Raw genomic sequence first — 20,587 nt, 5'->3', positions numbered from 1 at the left:
CTGAGGCTGGAGAGGGTGAGGTCTGTGGAAAAAGCAGCTAGCCTTAGGTTTGCAGCCTAGTTGAGCCCCTTACTGATTGAATGACTTGCTCTCCTCTGGGCCTTATTTTCTCACCTATAAAATAAGGACAGTGATATTTCCTTCCAGAATTGTGGGAAATTCTGATCCAAGGGCAGCATGCGGCAGAGTGGCAGGGCATACAGAAGGCACTCAGCAGTGTTGGATCCCTTTCATCTGTGTTGACCTTGATCCCCAGCTAAGTGTATGCAGGCAGGAACCATACCTCCTTCCTTGCTATGCCCCCATCAATGTCTGAGCACAGTGTTCTTGAATGAGAGTCAGACCAAGGGGAAAAGAAATAGAATAGAGAAAAGCAAATATCAGAAAGTACCAGAAGAATTGATCAGTGATACAAATTTGGTAGAAAATGGGACTGCAGAGCAGGTATGTGTTTAGTGTTCAGCATGGTTAGGCAGGAGGAACATGAGGTTTGAGTTTGAAGACCTGTGTTTTTGGCCTGGCCCTGATATGTCCAGGTCATTTCCCTCTGAGTCATTGGGACTGTGTCCCCTCAGTTTCCCCCTCTGTAAAATGGAGCATGACCCATGCCATAGCTGCCCACTGATGGGGCGGGGCAAGGGGTATGTGAGCTCACGTGCGCACGGCTGTGCAAACCATTTTCTGAGGGCCCCCAAGGACCAGATAGTGACACTACTGAACCAAGGCAAGCCCTGGCTGCGGCTTCTCAGTGACCTGACATGTCCCATCTGCCGGGTAATAGTCTGGAGCTGCCTTGTGCTGGAACCCACCTTTCTTAGGGCCTGGAGGCCTTCAGGACTGAGGAGGACCTGACAGTGTTCATTCATTCATTCATCAAATTTTACAAACCTACTTCTTAGAGGGTACTGTACTATAGTTAAGACATTGTCCGTGCCCTCAAGGAGCCCACAAATTCACAGTGAGAGGGACACACACGCCACATTCTGATACAGGGTGCTGCCAGCCCTGTGTCACTGTGACTCTATACGCTTCCTGCCTTGCTGTGCAAATTGACTTATTGCATACTTCTGTTTATGGTTTCCAGGACTTGCTATTTGGCCTCCGTGAATATATAGAGATTTATTTCTTTATTCGTTGCCCAAAAGATTAGCAAAGTGGCAATGACCTCAGGAGAATCACAGGGAATATTTGATGGATAAAAAAAAAGTAATGACACAGTGTGAGTTGTACCCTCACAGAGGTATGCCAGGAGTGCTGTGGGAGTCTTCAAGTGGGCTAGGAGGGCTTCCTGGAGTAGATGACATCTGAACTGGGTCTTGGAGTTAGGGTTTGCCAGGCATATGTATTCTCAGCATAGAGAACAGCATTCGCAAGCATCCAGCGTCCAGCAGAAGTAACGCCATTGAGTGCAGTTGGGTAGGGTATGTGAATGTCTCACACGAGATGGACAGCAATTTGAACACGTCACCTGAAATGTCATATGGTGTGCTTGAGTGTGATATTGTTGTTACAGAATTACATGCTTATGATTTTGTAATAAAAGATTTGGTACAGATTATCAGCCCATAAAAAATGGATGTTATTTGTGCCAGACCCCGTATAAAAAAGCCTGAATGATGAGAACTTCCTGATGGCTTAGTGGATGTGAGGAGGTGATGGTGAAATGAGGGATGGAAAGTTGAAGAGACAGATGCAAGAAAGGGGTGGGGGCAGCACAAGATTTTGTGCAATGTAATTAGAAAAAAGTAAAAAGATCACTCAGTCTTGACACTGGAAAACAATCTCTTTTGATATATAGGTATATACACACACACACACACACACAGAGTGGGGCAAACGTAGGTTTACAGTTGTTCATATGGAAAATAATAAAATAACTGATAAATAATATAAGAATAAACTCTATGATTCACATACTCACAACTGTAAACCTATAATTTTTTGCCTCACTTTGTATTTTAAACTGTACACGTTTTTTAAAGGAGGTTAGCTCTGGCTGGTGTGGCCCAGTGGATTGAGTGTTGGCCTGTGAAACAAGGTTGCCAGTTGGATTCCTGGTCAGGGCACTTGCCTGGGTTGCGGGCCAGGACCCTGTTGGGGGCATGTGAGAGACAACCACACATTGGTGTTTCTCTCCCTCTCTTCCACTTTCTCTAAAAATAAATAAAATAAAATTATTAAAAAATAAAAAATAAAGGAGAATATATATATATACATATAATTTCCCCATGTGTAGCAGCTATTTGTTTTAAACAATTCTTTCCCTCTTTTTCCAGGAAGTTAACTGTGGTGCTCCGTGGGGAGAAATGTGGAGTGCAAAAGACATTTAACTGCTAAGCTTTCACCGAAGCCACCGGGTGATGCTGGACGACTCTGGGGCACTGGGTTGGGGAGGAAGAGCCAAAGAGCCATTTGCCCAGGTAAAGGTCGTGGGGAGACTGACTTCATGGTGGGTGGAGAGGGAGGGAGCAGTCCGCGCTGACTCAAAGGTTTCTGTCTTAGGAAACCCTGTTGTTGTTGGTGATACCTTTCAGATAAGGACTTCGGGATGAGGCGACCGCAAGTTTTGAGGAGCAGATTAAAACTGAGATGCAAACACTTTAGATTTTTGTGGTATTGTCCTGCGGGGAGTGGCCACACAAGCCGGCCTCCCTGGGACCTTCAAGCCCGTCCGGAACACCTACGGGGTTCCCAAGTTGTTGTCGGGGCCCTAAGCCCCGATATGAGGGGACTTCTGGGCCTGGCGCAGCTGGTCGCGCCCCAGCCTAGGGTGGGGCAGCGCTCACCACCTCCCCTAGGTGAGGGTGTCAGCTCTGAGGATCTCGTCGCCTGGGGCTCGGAACAGGGGCTCAGGAGTTTTGCGTCCACCTCACTTCACTTTAGGGGTGAGGGTTGTTCGAATCCCAGCCCTGCCGCTTCCTGCCTCAGTTTTCTCATCTGCACAAGTTCGCAGGCAGACTGGAGGGATCCGGCAAGGGAAAGTGACTAGGCCTGGTTCGGGTCCCCGCTAACATCGCGGGCAGGGAAGTGAGTTGCCAGGACCCGGCAGTTTCCCCAGAGGAACAGACTGGCCCGGCCGGCGCCGGCTGCGCGCCCAGGGGTCCGGTCCGCGGCCAGGCAGCCGCCCCCAGCCCCTGACGGGCCCCGCAGCCTAGCAGTGGTCTGAACAAAAGTGGCGGCCCGGCCGGGCGCCGGGGGTCCCGCAGGCCCAGCCGCCGCCCTGCGGCTAGCCGCTCCGCCGCCCTGCTGCCTGACACACCGCGACAGAGCCTTCGGCCCTTCCGCCCGAGCGCGTTCGGTTCTTTCCGCCACGGCCGGCGCAGGTGGAGGGGGCGGAGCGGGGGCTGTGCGTGGTGACGCCACGGGGGGTGACGCACCGGCGTGCCCCGCCCCCTCCCCCTCCCCGTTCAGGCTCTGGAAAGAGAAGAAAAAAAACTTTCTTTTTTTTTTTAATTGAGGAATCAACAGCCGCCATCTTGTCGCGGACCCGACCGGGGCTTCGAGCGCGATCTACTCGGCCCCGCCGGTCCCGGGCCCTACAACTACCCGCGCACCCCGCTCCGCCCGGCCGTCCCGCTCCGCCCGGCCCTCGGCGCCCGCTCCGGCGGCCCCGCTCCCCTCTCGGCTCGGCCTCCCGGAGCCGCGGCGGCGGCGGCGGCGGCGGCAGCGGCGGCGGCGGCGGCGGAACGGGGGGTGGGGGGGCGCGGCGGCGGCGGCTCCGCTTCGCGCATTGTTTTTCCTTACGGCGGCAGCGGCGGGCCGCGGGCGGGGAGTGGAGCCCGGAGCCCCCCAGGTCGTCGGGCCGCGAGCGAATTAATTAAGTGGGGCGCGGGGGGGGGTAGCGAGGCGGCGGCGCGGCGGCGGCACCATGTTCCTGGGGACTGCCTAAGCCGGCCGGGCGCCGTCGCTACCAGCCGGGCCCGGGGGGGCGGCCAGGCCGCCTGGGCGCCCCCGCCGCGGAGTGTCGCGCTCGGGAGGCGGGCAGGGGATGAGGGGGCCGCGGCCGGCGGCGGCGGCGGCGGCGGCGGCGGCGGCCGGGGGCGGGCGGTGAGCGCTGCGGGGCGCTGTTGCTGTGGCTGAGATTTGGCCGCCGCCTCCCCCACCCGGCCCTGCGCCCAGCGCCCTCCCTCTCCCTCCGCGTTCGCTCGCTGCTCTCCGCTCGCGCTCGCTCCTCTCCGCTCGTAGCCGGCCGAGGCCGGCGCCGACCCCCGCTCCGGAGCCTTCGCCGGCCCCGCCGTCCGCTCTCGGGGCTGTTTCCGCGAGCAGGTGAAAATGGCCGAGAACTTGCTGGACGGACCGCCCAACCCCAAACGAGCCAAACTCAGCTCGCCCGGCTTCTCCGCGAATGACAGCACAGGTGAGGAGGGGGCCAGACGGGGGGCGGGGGCCTCGGGGGTCGCTGTCAGACCCCACCCCCGAAGGCGAGTGCCCCCTGGAGAACCGAACTCGGCCGTGGGCCTGCGCAGCCACCTCACCCCCCTCCCGAAGCGGCGGCCGGCGCAGCCTCTTCCCCCGGAGCCCCGCGGGAGAGGGGAAGTTTTTGGGGAGACTGTCGTGGGGCCCGAGTGGGGGGCTCATGTCCGGGTGCACTCGGGTTTCCATGAGTTGGTGAGCCCTTCTCGCGTGGAAACCGAGTGGTACTTCCAGGAAGAAAAAGTAAAGTGAAGCGTGTTTATTTTGCGTGGCAGATGCCCCTGCCGCCGTGTGTCAACACACGCGTGGTTGTCTGGAGGGGTGACAGCAGAGGGTAAGTTTGATAGCTAGAGAAGGAAATAGACAGCAGAAAGAGAACCCCAAGTGTTTTCGGAATTGGTGACACATTCACAACGCAGCGGCCAGCATGTAAGTTACAACTGAGAAGTTTCTTGGAATATTTGAAACCTCGTGTTGTTTGGTCACCTAAATCACTCTATTTTTCACAGCCCCAAACTTCGTTAGCAAGATCTTCTAAAAATTACGATGGTGTGTTTTAAGTTCACAGAAGTATAACTTCAAAAAAAGTTAAATTGGTTCATTTGGGCTGCAATCACCATTTGAGCTCATGTTGATTTTACAGTGAAGAGGCGTAAAAATTATGTTAAGGAATGCAGAAATTACTTTTCCTAAAAAATTTTTTTGTAGTATACTGAATAAATCATCTTTTTCTCATTAAACAGGTTCCTTGAAAACTTTCTTAGGTAATCACATCGATTGCTTAAGAGAAGTATTTTAGTTGTCTATTCATTAAATAATTCAGGGTTCTTGTGGGCTGGTTCACGATAGCATTATGAACTAGTTGTATTTCCTCTTTTAGAGCTCTCCTTTGCAGTAAAAACTTGTCGCTGCTCGGGAACAGTTCCGTTGCGTGTTCAGCTTGCATTTCTCCAGTGCAGTCCTGCAGTAGCAGCATCTGAAAACTAGTTTATAATGAATGGGTCCAAATTGAATTACGTTGCTGCAGCAATCCCTTCAAATTTGCAGTAGACACAGCTGTTCAGCTTCTGTAACTATTTCTGTGACTGACCACCAGCATATTTCTATTGTAGTAGTGGTTTAAAAATCTCTACTGTTGAAACAAAACCTGAATTTTGTGGCTTTGGTTTTAACACGATTCCTAGAATATTAGTTAATGTAGATGTGGAGAAACAATTTTTAAAAATTTGTCATAAGGAGAGTCTCCATCTAATTCAAATGGAATTTGTTAAACAGTGGGGAGGAGTAAATAAGTCTCATGGAATATAAAAGTCTCTAATAATACTTCTAAAAACTGAAAGAGTTGAGTTCGATGTTAATTTTGTAAAATCAACGATCTGAATTGAGAAATATGGAAACAGCTGTGATTTAAATGCCCTTTTATTGCAGAACAAATTGCTTTGCTTCATTAATCTTGCCATGTTTGAGTGAAAAGTGTGTACTGGTATGAAATGTACATCATACCAGGAAGTTCAGCTTTGAAGTTTGTCCTCTGAGGCTGATAACTTTTTGGATGGCTTTGCAGCTTTGCTATTGAATGAGGTTATTGTAGATCTTGTTTAATACAGAAGAAGAAATTAGTAACATAACAAAAAGGCTTGTCCTTCTATATACATCTGGCGGTTCCAAAATAGAGCCAAAAGGATGGCCTTATGAGTAGCTCTGTTACTTAGATGGTCAGCTATTTAGTGTGCTGCTATAATCACAGTGAAATTTATCCGAAAGGATTTTCTATTCTCGCCCACTTTTTCCTCCTTGCTTTCCAATTTTGATCCTTGTAAGGTATGGAGGCCCTTTTACCTAAACAGGCCGCCATACCTTACGAGGATCAAAATTGGAAAGCAAGGAGGAAAAAGTGGGCGAGAATAGAAAATCCTTTCGGATAAATTTCATGAAGATGTCCGTTTTTAATAGTTCTGATTTAAATAATCCAAAGAATAAAATTCACACATTGATCACATTACATTATCTTGGAAGGGTGTAATAGTGTGGATGGCAAAGGAAGGGATCACTGCACTGAGCATATTAAATAAGATACAACCTTGTCTCCTGTAACTGCTAGTCTAAGACAGATCTTAAGGACATAAGTTAAGCAAATAAAGAACTAACAGACTTAACATTACATACAATCAAAGGAGTGAAAGCATTTGGTTAGATGGGAAAGTGTGAATAACAAGTGTGAAGACCTGGGCATAACATTCTTGAGAGACTCAATCTTATTTTAGTGAAGGAATGTGTATTTGAGCCTGCTAGGAGAAAATAGGGCCAGTTGGAGCAAGGTGTGTTCCCCTGCTCCTGTTGAGGGAGGGGAGCTCTGTGCATCGGAAGAGTTGGGGGGGGGGGGTTAGGAGGATTGGGAGGAGGCCTTGGTGGTCTGAGAAACAAGAGAGAGCCACTTGGACTGTCACAATGCAATGCATGTCTGTGGGGACTGGTCTGTGGAACCATTGATGTCTGTTAGATGAGTCGGGGGGCTGGCAGTTGGCCAAAAGAACAGAATCCCTGCCCATTGAGGAGCTTACCAGCCAGAGTGCTGCCCCATGGGCACTTGCAGTCTAGAAGGAGGTCGGTGGATGTGCATAAAACACTCCACAGTGAAGTAAGGCAGCATCTTAGGTGATACTGCCTTTGCCACCTAAGACAGGCAGGAGAGGTCAGGAAAGGCTTCTGAGGGAGAGGCTGCAGAGGTGGTACATGAATAGGAAATTCACCCCAAGGGAAGGCAGCAAGAAGAAGAAGGAAAAACAGTACTTCCCACCCCATCCAAACCTCAGCTCAGGAGTGGCACAGAATTTGATAGTATCAGATGTTGTTGAAGTAGCATTTTCTTCTTTTACATTGAAGGATTAAACACTTTGTTACAACTATAGTCTTCCTTTACTTGGCACCCTTTGTAAGAAGTAGGAGGACTTTGTGTTACCAGTGTGTAGTTAGTTGTGTGTTTTGGAAACTTCTGTATTTAATATGTCCAAATTATAACAGCGTATTAGTCTTTCAACAGCAGGGATACATGATTTCACAGCGTAGGAGAAATAAATATCCAGGCATGCAGTAGGCTTTTTCTGTTTTTTTGGTCAGCTTGAGGCCAAATTTACATATAACAAAGACTTTATTAAAAAGTTTAATAAGACTGCCTTCTAAAAATTGAAGATAGATATATTTATTTCATCTGTATGTGTCCTAAGCAGTTGTGATTATATTTTATAATGTGAATCCCTGTAAATGCAATAGAAAACTGTATTTAAAGAAAGCTTGTGGTAAATATGGCTGTAAACCAAAATATCTTTTACAACAAAATGATGATTTTTTTTTTTAATGTGCAGTGCTTTACATAATCAGAATGCTTTTCTTTCCATCAGATTTGTCCTCACAGCATCCTATGAGGTAGGAAGGGGAAACACTGTTCCTGCTGCTTTTAGATGAGGAGCCATTCTAGAGAGAGGTAATCTGCCCAGAGTGGCAGAGGGTCAAAACCCGAACCAAGCCTAGATCATTAAAGTAATATAGATGAATATAGTATATTCATTTAAGAAATCTACATCCATAAATACGGAATTTGTTTGAATCATGGACCTAGGAGATTGTAGTAGTTAGCAACTCTCAGTTGCCTAGCTCCAGCAAGGGAATGAAATCTCTTTGGGGAACATTTGTAGCCACTCTGGGGGGGAGTAGGGGTTGTGTTCTTCCTGCCAGGGCCTCCAGGCAGGAACTCCCCCTTCCCTCTGGTTTCTGGCAGCCCAAACCTACACTGTGTGGTCTCACCTTCGTGGTTATTGCAGTGAATAATTGAGGCTCAATCAAATTATTTCATCTCTTAAGTTCTGGCTAAGGAAAAGCAACTTTGTAGAGACTTCTAGGGCTAGGACTTGTCATGACTTTGCTTTGCTTTTACTTGTTAAAAAAAGTAGGGGCTTTTGAATAACAGAGAGGTGAGAACAGTAGTTCTGTTTGAAGTTCCTCAGGGGTGATGGTGGATGAGTATGAATCCCACAAAGGTGCCTTGGCAGTTGATCAAAAGGTTGAGAATCATTCCTGTTTAGCGTTTGGATTTGATTCTGTAATTCTTAAACATAATTGAGAATGAGTTACAAAGAGACTGAGGCTTAATCCTACTGTAGCAAGTTGATGCTTAGACTGCTAGCCAGTGTTTTTACCACTCTGACTTGTCATTGTGGTTGTGTGACAAAGGATGCTATTACTTGGGGCTATATAAGTGCCAACTTTGTATTTTTACTTACTGTGTTCAAAAATAAAAGTTAAAAGTGATTTTGCTAAAGTATGCTTTTCTGTGTTAAGATGAAATGTACCTATTGTGTAAAGCAAGATTAGGAAAGCTTGCTTTAAGCCAGTTCAGTTCTTAGGGTAACATTAGTCAGGACACCGTCTCTTTATCTTATTCAAACCAGCACTTTGAGTATATATAGTTCAAGAAACTAGTCCCTGTGAAGAGGTGCTTCTCAGATGAGGTTGGGAACAGGCAAGGAACTTAAGGTACAAGGCCTTCCCAGAACCATTGCATACTGATGGGCTGTAAGTCTTAGAGAGAGAGGCTATAGTTTGCACCATTCCCAGACCTTTTTTGTATAATACAAGGGGGACCCTTCCAAAAAAAAAAAAAAAAACCGGAATTATCTTCTGGAGGGCAGGTCCCTTGTAGTACAGGCTTCCCCCCCCCAGGTGAGTGTTCTAGGGACCCATCTGTATCGGTGTACCAACTGGCATTGTTGTAAGAGGCTGCATTCAGCTTCAGTGAATATTTTTTTGATGACTCTTTCAATGCCTTTGCCCGTTTCATGATGGGTGAAGTACACCTGCCCACACTGCACTGAGTGTGCAGCCGTTTTTGACCAAAAATGGCATGACCCCTACGCCCTACCCTCCCTCTTCACCCCGATTGCCCGGAGCAACCTTTTTTGTTTGTTTGTTTCCCCCTAATGAAAAAAGTCCTCAAAGGGAAATGTTTTGCTGATGGGGAAGAGGCGAAACAAAAAATGGCAGAAGCACTAAAAGGCATCAGAATCTATGAGTTCAAAAACTGTTTTGAGCAGTGGAAAAAAGTCTCAATAGGTGTACTGCATCAAATGGAGAGTACTTGGAAGGTGACTGAAGTTTAAACATGTAAGAATAAATACACATTTTTTAATAAATAAATTCTGATTTTTGCAGGGGGTCCCTCCTCGTACATCGTTGGGCAAACTTTGTAACAAACTTTGTATGTAAAGGGCCAGAGGACATATTTTTGGCTTTGTGGGCCCTATGGTTTCTGTTACATGTACTCAGTGCTGCCATTGTAGCGAGAGAGCAGCCCTGGACGTACTACGGCAGTGGGTGTGGCCGTGTGCCAATAAAACTACAATTTGGCCCTTGGGCCACACTGTGGGGCCCTAATGTAATGTGGGACTAATGCTCTGAAAATGCATTGGGAGCACTGGGCTGTCAGGGTTGCCCTAGTCTCCGCTCCCTCTGATGACTTTGAGGACAATATCTGTCAAATAGCAGCACAGGTGTTTTGAGCACCTACTGTGGGCTGTTCTGACTGCTGGCCCTCAAGCATGGGGAGCAGGGGTGATAAGCCCTTGAGCCCAGTGAGCCCCAGGGAGAAGCCTTGCAGAGTCTGGGGCCACTTCCAAGCTTGTAGGGAGCCCCTCTTTTTTGTTCTTCTGTAACACTTTTATGTACTGCTTCATTTAAAGTCAGGTAAGTTTAATGAAAACCGAGTTAAATTAAGGTGATTGTTTTTGTTCCTTTGCTTGTTTTGCTTTTTGTTGACTCCAGTGGCTCACACAGTATTTCCTTCTTCCTTTGCCATCTTCTGCCCTCCAGGTCCACACCTTGCAGTGAAACTTGAAGGGGAGCAGCTCCACAGCAGCTTGTGAGAGCTTTCCGTAGCCATGTTTCCTGTTTCTGGGAGCGGTGCCTGACACACGCTAGGCCCTCCAGAAATACTTGAGGGAATGAGTGAACTAATGTACAGTATTTATTTTTCAAAGTTCTCATATTTTTTGCCTCACAAGATTGTGCTTTTAAGTTAATTGCCACAAATCTTAGGATCTGTTTGTCTTAATCCTGATTTCTATTGAGATACAGATGTGCACCTGTGCATTTTCACTGATGGACCAACCTGGCTGGCCATGGGAGTGTTCTGGCACGGCCTGTTTGGGGCTCTTACAGGCTATTTGGGCAGTCCTTGGTGGTGGCACCACAGGCCATGGTGTTGACAGCAAAGGGAGTGAAAGCACTGGCTCTGGAGCCAAGCCAAGTGGGCGTCGTTTTCCTTTCCCTCTTTGCTGGCATCATGACCCTGGTCGAAGTTACATTAGCTCCCTGAGCCTCGGGTTCCTCATCTGTAAAACAGATACAATAATAACCATTTCCATCTCAAAGGGTGGTTATGAGGGTAAAATGAGATGGTGTGTGCAGTGCCTGGTCTGAAGTAAATGCTCAGTGCATGGCAGCCGGCACTGTCCTTACCAGGGAAGGTGGGCATGCTCTGTAGTCCAGACTCACTAGAAGTGCTCATTTGATTGGACCGGAGACTTGCTTGTTGATGCTTCTGAAACCAGCAGCAGCCTTGTACTCATACACACACAGGGCCGAGGGCAGACAGATGTGTTGTAGTGTAAGCCTGCTCAGCGAGTATATAGCCAAAAATTATATAATCACTACTATTGATTTTTGCCTCCATTTTCAACTGTATTTTTTTTTAATGGGAGCACAATGCCCATAAAATTCTAAAATTGCAAAAACTTAAGTAATGTGACATAGTCTGCAAATTCTTACTAATTTTGAATTATATTTCATGGACTGTTTAAGGATCAGGTGAATATGTGATTCTGTTTCTTTACTGAGTATATTGCAATTCAGTCTGAGGGACCTTGTTAGGCAGTAGCAGTGTACAAAAGGATTCTGATCAATGCCTTTGAGTAGCTTAGAACTGTGTGTGTTGATAAGACTCAGAGGCAGAACTTGAAAAAGAATACAAAATACGATCAAATGCTAAATGCATGAGTCAGAAAGGGCAACCCCAAGAGGGCTTCATTTATACCCCCGCTGTTACAGAATGCTCCTGTGTGCAGAAGCCCAGGGCTAGGTGTCTGAGTGAGGGGTAATATCTTAGACCTTGAAGATGGTAAGGGGCCTTGGCTAAGAGAAGTGTGTACCAGGGGTAGCCTGGCGGGCCCTCTGTGCCCCTGGACTCTGGTGTCTCCTGGGCCTGTCCTGCTGGGCCAGAGCAAGGAACCAGGTAGTTAGGGAGCCTGCTGGTTTTCCATGCCTCCTTATCGTTGGAAAAGACACTCAGGCCACTCAGAACAGTTTTGTCTATGTGGTTGTGATGTCTCATGGCTTTCACCTGTGTCCTCTCTGGTTTTCCCAGATAGTCTCTCAAATACCTGGCCATGCCCTCTGGTTTTCAACATATGTGCCTGGTGTTACTCCAGCTCACTCTGAGGGCTTTTCCTACTGGTGCCTCCCTCTTCAGAATTCCATTCCACGGCTAATGGCCCCTTGGGTTGGGCGTGCTTGTTCACAACCCCTGCATTAACCGGGGGAAGGGATTCCACACTTTCACTATTCAGTCTTAGGCTTAACTTTCAGGAACATGCTTACATTGCAGCATATCACTAGTGCCAAAGTGTAAGCCTTCCACCAGTGCTTGGTGGGGGAGCTTTTGCATATTCAACTTTACTTGGGGGCTGTGATCACTTGACAGGAGGGCTGGGATGGAGTCTTGCACAGGGTCCATTGGGAACAGAACATTAGCACTGAGACCTGAACTGGAAGAGAAGTGACTGACTCAGATTTGGTGGAGGGCTCTTTGGACATGGAAGAGGGTGCAAGAAAAGCAAAAGAGGTTTTTTGTTTTCCAGGTTCTTAGACAATTTTAAGAATGACTGTTGCTGCCTTTGAAAAACTGCCGTTAGGGTGTTTTCTGGTTCTAAATTTGGGGAGCAAGGCTATTTTTGAACTCTATCTAAAAGTCGAATTCTTTCTTTTTAAACCTCACCCTTAGAAAGACTTGGATAGCATCCCATGTGACATTTTCCCCCGTGTTTCATTTCCTTTAATCAAAAGAATGTTTAGTTGAACCATAGCTAAGAATAGTAAAATCTAATGGTGACAGAAAATTTCACTTGATTGACTGCTAGGTGCTCCATCTGCTACTGTTCGAAAATCTCTGAATTTGCCAGTCTTTCTAATAACACCTGTACCGTACTGTATACAGTAGGTGTTTCTTAGTAGTTGTAGCTGTTTAATGGGGTTGTACACCTCTGTTGTAAAGCAAATTCTTTTTATAACTTAAAAGCCTCCCTTCACCCCCAAATATTTTGGGTTTTTTTCCTAATCAAAACTTTATTACCTATACATAATTTAACTGTGCAGTTAGTATAACCAGTGAAATAGCAAGAAAAATTAAGTGACTATTCTTTATAGTATAATAACTTGTAGAGAGGCTATTGTACAATATCTAAGTAAAGTGGATTTGGTATTTGATTAAAAACTGAATGATGACACACAGGAACTGTAGAAATCTATCAAATAATTGGAGCTTGCTCTGACAATTGTGGACTATAAGCTTGACTCAATTCCTTTGGATTAAAATATTTTGAGTATCTGTCACCTGATTAAAAGTAGAACCTTCTAACCATGACTCAGAGTTGAAGGAAATGTCAGAGCTTTTTATGTGGGGTGTGGGCAGTGTGGTAGTAAGGCGGGAGCCCTGGCCTCCTCTCAGAGTGGACGCTGAATCTTGCTTGGCTCCCAGCTCATAAACTCTGACTTGGGGCCTGTGATTTTACATTGGAGCTTTTGCGGGGTTGGAGGGGAGGGTTGTCTCATCTCTAAAATGGGTTTTTTCTCTTCTAGAATTTTTCATTTCACTTTAAGTAGCTTTGGGGGGGGCTACTATGATTCCTTACATATAGTAGGTTGTAGCAGCTATTCTCACTGTTTAATTGTGTGGGAAAATAATAGATGTCATCTACCTCTTGGGGTGGGTTGGTGAGGGTTGGGATGATGTAGGCTAAGGATCTGACACAGAACCAAATCATGGAATTGCCTTGCTGAGTAAATGAGAAAATACCTTCCCTGCCTGTTTTACTTCCAGCACCAGGGCTAGTGTAGTCTCAGTACCCGCTTGCAGAAGAATGAATAAGAACCTGAGATTCAGGAACCATACAGAACTGGTAAAAGTTTGACAGTCTTTTTTCCATCTGTATTTGAAGTTAAAGGCTGTTTTTTATTGGAAAACTGAGGTCTAAATGGAACTGTTTTTCTAGTATTTCTGAACAAGGACTTGATTTAGGTTAGGATTTAAAAAGGAAAAGTGAGTATGGTGAAATTACAAAAATAGTCTTTACTTTTCAGAAAATGGGAGAAAATGGCTTTGGGATCACTATGCAGTTTAGTAAGGGTGATGGATTTGGTTAAAAGAAATATCAGTGAAATTTAATTTCCTCTTTGGTTCAGTTACCACTGGTTTTGAAAGGGAGGGATTCAGCTCCTTTCTGTATTGTGGGATTTTTTGCTTGAAAATAACAAACAGTCACAAAGTATTGGTAGATTTTATGTGTCATTTTGGTTGTGCCTCTACTATAGTTAGGACTGTTTTTTGTTTGAAGAGCACAGTCTGCCCAGAGTTGAGCTTCTCTTTAAAACAAACAAACAAACAAAAAAACTCAGTAAATCATTCAGATTATCCAGAGAAAATTCAGTGTTTTAGCATACACTGATGACTTTCTCGATCTTTTAAAGTTTAAGGAGAAAGTGATTCTTTCCCAACAGAAGAGAGTGGGTTTAGATATTTTCTTTGCTTGAAATGCCAGTATCCTCATGATAATCTCTTTTTTTTTTAATCCTCACCTTAAGACATGCTTATTGATTTTCCAGAGGGGAAGGAAGAGAGAGAGGGAGGGAGGGAGAGAAACATCGATTACTTGCCTCTCACTTGTGCCCTGACTAGAGACCAAACCACAACCCACACGTGTGCCCTGACCAGGAATTAAACCTGTGATCTTTTGTTTGACGGGACGAAACTCCAACCAACTGAGCCACACTGGCCAGGGATCATGATGATCTGTAAATCAGCACTGTCTAGTAGAACTTTCTGTGTCGATGGACATGTCCTGTATCTACACTGACCAGTACTGGAACCACTAGCTACTTGTAGCTATTGAGTACTTGAACTGTTAATAATGTGACTCAGGAACTAAATTTTAAATTCTTTTTAATTTTATTAATGTAAATGTAAATAGCCACATGTGCTGTCAGCCCTAGAAATCTATTGGGGACACAATAGGTTCAGTGTCTGCCTTCATGGGAGGCAACTATAGTCAGGTGGCTACCTAGAACCTCGGAGGGGGTGGTTCATGCATGTTAGGGTACAGGACAGTGTCTGTTCTGAAGGGTATTGGAAGGCCTCCTGGGAGAAGTGGCATTAGCACTGAGACCTGAAGATGAATGGAAGATTGTGGGGAGGGGATGCTATTCTAGGTTTGGAAACAGCATAAATAGCATGTGTGAAGATCTGCAGGTATAAACTGAGTGTGTAATGGTTTTTGCAAAAACCAGTTTTGTTTTTGGTTCACATTCAGTGGGCTACCATTTAGAAGTGGTGTGGTCTTTCTTCTGAGAGTTGGAGACTGCTGGTGTGGTCCTGCTCTGGGGAGTTGAGTAGACCCATATGTGGGATACTGCTAGGCTATGGTGATAACAGTGGTGGCTCTGTCCTTTTGGAACTCAGAGTGTAGTGATGTAGACAGGCAGTCCAGCAGTCCAACCAGTGCCTGCCTGTCTAATCGCAGACTAAGATCAGAGTTGTGATGGGAAGAAACTGATGCTTCAGGTGGGATGGTCAGGGAAACTTCTTAATGGAAAGGACACTGGAGCTCTTGGAAGATGAATTGTGGGGGGCATCTGAAGGCAGGGTTAGGTTGTGGAGAGACTCCCAAGTGTCAGACCAGGGAGTCCAAGTCATTCTTTTTTATTTATTGATTTTAGAGGGAGAAAGAGCAACATTGATTTGTTGTTCCACTTATTTATGCATTCATTGGTTGATTCTTGTATGTTCCCTAACCAGGAATCGTACCCACAACCTTGTCATATCGAGATAACACTCTAACCAACTGAGCTACCCTTCCAGGGCCAGGTCATTCTTTTAGGGCTTTAAAAACAATACAAAAAGTTTGCCCTGGCTGGTGTGGCTCAGGGGATTGAGTACAGGACTGTGAACCAAAGGGCTGCCAGTTTGATCCCCAATCAGGCACCTGCCTGGGTTGCAGGCCAGGCCCCTAGTAGGAGGCGTGTGAGAGGCAACCACACATTGATGTTTCTGTCCCTCTCTCCTTCCCCCTCTCTCTAAAAATAAATAAATAAAATCTTTTTAAAAAATACAAAATTTTACAAACCCATCACTTCCAGGGTAATTGGAGAAGTCTGGGTAAGCTTTTCCAAGATGTGTATTTCCATCTAAGTCCCTATATACAGTGAGAGTTGACAACTGACACTCTCTTCCCACACCCCATTGTGGAAGGAAAAAGGCACCAGGAAAAGCAGTTTAAGAAAGTTATTTAAAAACTTTTTTTTGAGAGGGTGACATTCATAGGGTTAAAAATTCCAAAAAGTATATAAAAGAATGTTTAGTGAAAATCCTGCCTCTCCTGTTTCTGTAGTCAACCAGGTCTACTGCCCGCGGGCAAATAAGTGTATATTATTTAGAGACATGCTGTGCATGTGTAAGCACATGCTCTGTCTACTTACTTACTCTTTCTTACTAAAGTGGCACATTATACATGTTGTTCCACTATGAGTGAATTTTGGAATGACAAATACCTCAGAGCTGTTGGAAATACTAATATTCAAAGAGCAGTCTTCTTTCTAAAAATCACTTTTTTTAATGGTAAAATGTTTTGGTGCTGTACTTAAATAATAAAGATAATTTTAGTGTTTTCACTATCTGATATAAATTGGAAGAACGGAGGTTTTACAAAAATTAATCCCAGCCCTGGCTGGTTGGTGCAGCTGGTTGGAGCATCTTCTGTACACCAAAAGGTTGTGGGTTCGACCCTGGTTGGGGCATGTTCGGGAGGCACCCAATTGATGTGTCTTTCTCACATCGATGTTTCTTTCTCTCCCTCTCCTTCTCTCCCTCCCTCTCCCTCCCTCTCCCTCTCTGTCTCACAAATCAATAAACATACCCTCAGGTGAGGAGTAAAAAATGATAATAGGAAAAAAATAAAATAACTTAATTCCATGTCATCTTGATGAATATTAGAGATTTTGTTACTGTTGTCATGTTGTATATCATGCAGCCAGTTCACACCAAAGTTCTGTTCAGTTTCCCAGTTTTTATTACCCACCTTACTAGTTGATACGCATATGTCTGTAACTACTACATCAAGCAGATAAAGCAGAAATCAGTCTCTTATTTGATAGGACTTCTAAGAATAGTCATATTAACTCCAGACCTTTTCATTAATTTAGTTAATTTAGAAATTGCAAAACATTAAGGTGATCCAAAAGTCTTTCAGAAGAGGAGTAGCTGAGTCCTCTGCCGTTGCTGATGTGAAGGAGGGATAGTAAAGGATACTTAAGAGAGAAGATAAATTAGGGAATCATTACATTAAAAAAATGGAAGACAAATAAATGATAATTAGGTCCTTTTTAGGGGTAAAAGTGTATTTACTAATGTGTGCATAGATTTCCAGAAGGAAGTCCCTAGAAATAGTTTTTCTTGGTGAGGGGCTGGGGATGGCTTGGGAGGACTCGCTACTTTGTATTCTTCTGAATGCACTAAAAAAAAAATACCATTAACATAATTTTTTGTCATGAAAAACTAGTTAAAAAGTAAATCAAATCCAGAGCAAAACATCTTCAGTATTTGTGGTTAGAACAATCTGTTTAATGGTGAGAAGTGGAGTTTTGGAAGTTCCTGTTGTAAAACCTGAGACCTTTAGCAAGAATGATTTGAACGAAGTGTAAATTAACTTAGAGGTGCCATCCAAAGATTGGAAAATGTGATTGTGTTTTAGTGTTCTGTCCAGTCATCTCTTCCTTTGTCACGAGCTCTGATTCTAATAGAATCCTTTAGAGGTTCCTCCATCGATGTGTTGGATGCTATAAGACCTGACAGTCAACTTGTGTTTCTTTGAGTATTTTGAAATAATGTCAGCTTTCCTTATGCAAGCAACATTTATTTTAACTACTATATTGGGCACAAAAAATGTAGGTTGTCGCATTTCTTTAGGAAAAAAATAGTACTTTTGAAAAGTCCTTCTTTAAAATACTTTTATTTTCTTGCCTTTTAAGTTCATTTGAACACTAACAATATTTGGAACGAATACTGAGCTCATTTCAGATTTCATCCTCAAATAGTAAACACTCCAGCTGGAACGAGGAATGCCTGGAAGAATCCCAGGTGTTATCACCTGGGCCTGGACACCCTAGGGGCTGCCTTTAAAAATTCAGTTTCTTTAATTACTTAAGTGGGTAGTTCATTCACTACCCATGATTCAAAAATCAGAGGACACAGATTTGTAGAGGGAGAGCCTCTCTTCCTCCACCTGGTCCCCCAGGATGTGAGTGGATTGTGCTCTTCCAGGGTTTGTCTCTTCAAGCAGACACTGTCTATTCTTAGCTCCCTCGCCTTCTTCCTGCCTTTTTCTTCTTATCCAAGGTAGCATACTACACACATGTGGCATACCTGTACAAAGCAGCACATGGAGAGCTTCCTCATCTCTTTCTGTAGGTGCTAGTGTTCTGTGACATGAGATGGGCCAAAATGGATTTAATACACTCCCCACTTACGGACATTTATGTTATTTCTAGTCTTATCCTCTCAAAACAGTGTTTCAATGAATAGTTCTACCCAGTTGTGTGTCTGTCTATGGAACAGATTCCTATAATGGAATTAATGGTAATTTTGGTCATATCACCTAGTTGTTCTCCAAGATCTTGTATGTTGGTGGATTCTTAAAGCTTTAAAAGCAGCGCACATGTACAATATTTAGTACAGACATAACTAGATATTTTGCAATGATACATTTTCTTCAGCTTGTTATCTCCATCATTTGTGCTTTCCAGTTGCTTGCGATTTATCTGTAATTTTAGGGTGTACTTTATTTTTTCTTTAAGATTTCATAGAGCAGTTTCAGGTTCACAATTGAGGGGAAGATACTGAGATTTCCCATATGCCTCCTATACCCACATATGCACAGCCTCCCCCATTAATAACATTCCCCACCACAGCGGTACATCTGTTACAACTGATGAACCTACACTGACACAGCATAATCACTCCGAATCCATAGTTTGCATTAGGGTTCTCTCTTGAGGTTGCACGTTCTTTGTTTTTGGACAGATGTATAATGACATGTGGCCATCATTATAGTGTCATACAGAGTATTTTCACTGCCCTAAACACCTGTGCTCCACCATTTCATCCCTCACACTCCCCATCTCCTGGCAACTACTGATCTTTTTACTGTCTCCATAGTTTTGCCTTTTCCAGAATATCATATAGTTAGAATCACATAGTACATAGTCTTTTCGGATTTTCTGCTTTCATTTAGTGATATGCACTTAAGGGTCCTCCATGTCTTTGCATGGCCTGATAGCTCATTTCCTTTTTTTTAGTGCTGAATAATACTCCATTGTTTGAATATTGGTGTACTTTTTTGGACATAAGGCATTCATTTCCTGTCATGGGCTCTCGTATAGTCCACTCATTTTGATACATTGTACGCTGACACCTCTAAGTCCAGATTATGGCCTTTTCCCTTTTCCCGATTTGGTGTTGCTGCCTGCCAGCCATAGATCCCAGCATTTAGGTCAGAGGACCTAGTCTGTGGACATCTGCTTGCTTATACTCACATGAGCTAGACCAGCACCGGTGGTGGGCTTGCTTCTGCAGAGGTTGGATCCTAGCTCAGCCCCAACAGTTTTCATGCTGGGTGGATAGGCAGCTGATTACAACACCTCACTTGGGTGCCTCTCAGCCATGGTGGTGGAGCATAGAGAACCTCTTTCTGCTCCCTCTGCTCCAGAATATCTGGTTACCATTTAGGGGCTTCTGGGTGATTTATGGTCAGTCTGTTGGTGGTTTACTGCTGTGACAGCACCTCCTGTTCCACCTTTGTCCCATGAAGGCTTTTCTCCACTTTACAGGGTTAAGGGAGAAACCACATGTAGGAAATGTAAAATTGTCCTCGCTGTCTGGGAATGGGCCTTTCCTGGAACGTGTAGGTGTATCAAATGAAGATAGGAGGCTGACCGCAGTTTCAGGACTCTGATGTTTTAGGGTTCAGTATGACAAAGAACTTCCCATCAGAACTGTCTTGGGTTCTTCAATTGGAAGGTAAATAGCATATATTTAGTGAGCAAGATGTCTTGATACCTGATGCAGAGTAACCATGAAGTGCGTTTACTTCCACTGTAGGAAGGCCAGATTGCCCAGCCAAGCCCACTTTGACTCTTGAAGCCATAGTGATTCCAAGGAAGGGCAAGATTTTTTTGCTTAATATAAGCTCACTCACTGTTCAGAATGAAATAAAATCTCATTATTCTATACTAATTAGGGAGTGGTGTATCTGCATAAAAGAAGCCTGAATCACAGAAGATTTTAGAATTCGCTTTAATTATTTTCTAATAATCATTGTTAAAAGAAATAAAGGTTAGGTGTCTTTTGGGAACTTGTTTAAATGACTAGATAAAAATTGTAATGGCATAAATGCTAATAAAACAGTGCTTATTTTAATCTTTTCCTTTTCATTATGATATTTGTGTTTTAATTCTCCATTGTTGGAGAATTGTTTCATTATTTATTTGCATGATACCCAAGAATTTCCAAAGGTTTCATTCTTTTTAATTGTCATAGATTATTAGGGCTTTATCATAGAGAAAAGACAGTTGTTGACTATGAACCCTGTACCAGCCAGGCCCTTGACTTGTAATCTTGGAAGATTGGCCTGTGACAGTGATGATAATGTCTAATATATATTGAGCCATCACTGCATACTGGGCTAAGTGTTGTATATACTTTGTATGATTTAATTCTTTCATCAGTGATTCTGGAGGCAGGTACTAATATTTCCATTTAAGAGCTGAGGTGCACATAGGGAGGTAGTAGTAGTAAGTGACA

The 20,587-nt window shown here is 44.5% G+C and overlaps 1 protein-coding gene across 1 annotated transcript in view; it reads left to right on the top strand.

Annotated features, from left to right (window-relative positions):
- The first annotated feature begins 3,441 nt into the window (after positions 1-3,441).
- CREBBP (CREB binding protein) overlaps positions 3,442-20,587 on the top strand; it is a 135,173-nt gene continuing 118,027 nt past the window's right edge. The window contains exon 1 of the mRNA XM_024553300.4: positions 3,442-4,357. Coding sequence (XP_024409068.1) covers positions 4,273-4,357 — 85 coding nt within the window. The 5' untranslated portion in view covers positions 3,442-4,272. The remainder of the gene's footprint in view (positions 4,358-20,587) is intronic.

The sequence above is a fragment of the Desmodus rotundus genome, chromosome 1, assembly GCF_022682495.2.
Source record: "Desmodus rotundus isolate HL8 chromosome 1, HLdesRot8A.1, whole genome shotgun sequence".
NCBI classification, from domain to species: domain Eukaryota; kingdom Metazoa; phylum Chordata; class Mammalia; order Chiroptera; family Phyllostomidae; genus Desmodus; species Desmodus rotundus.
This window is presented reverse-complemented; position numbering and strand designations above follow the sequence as displayed.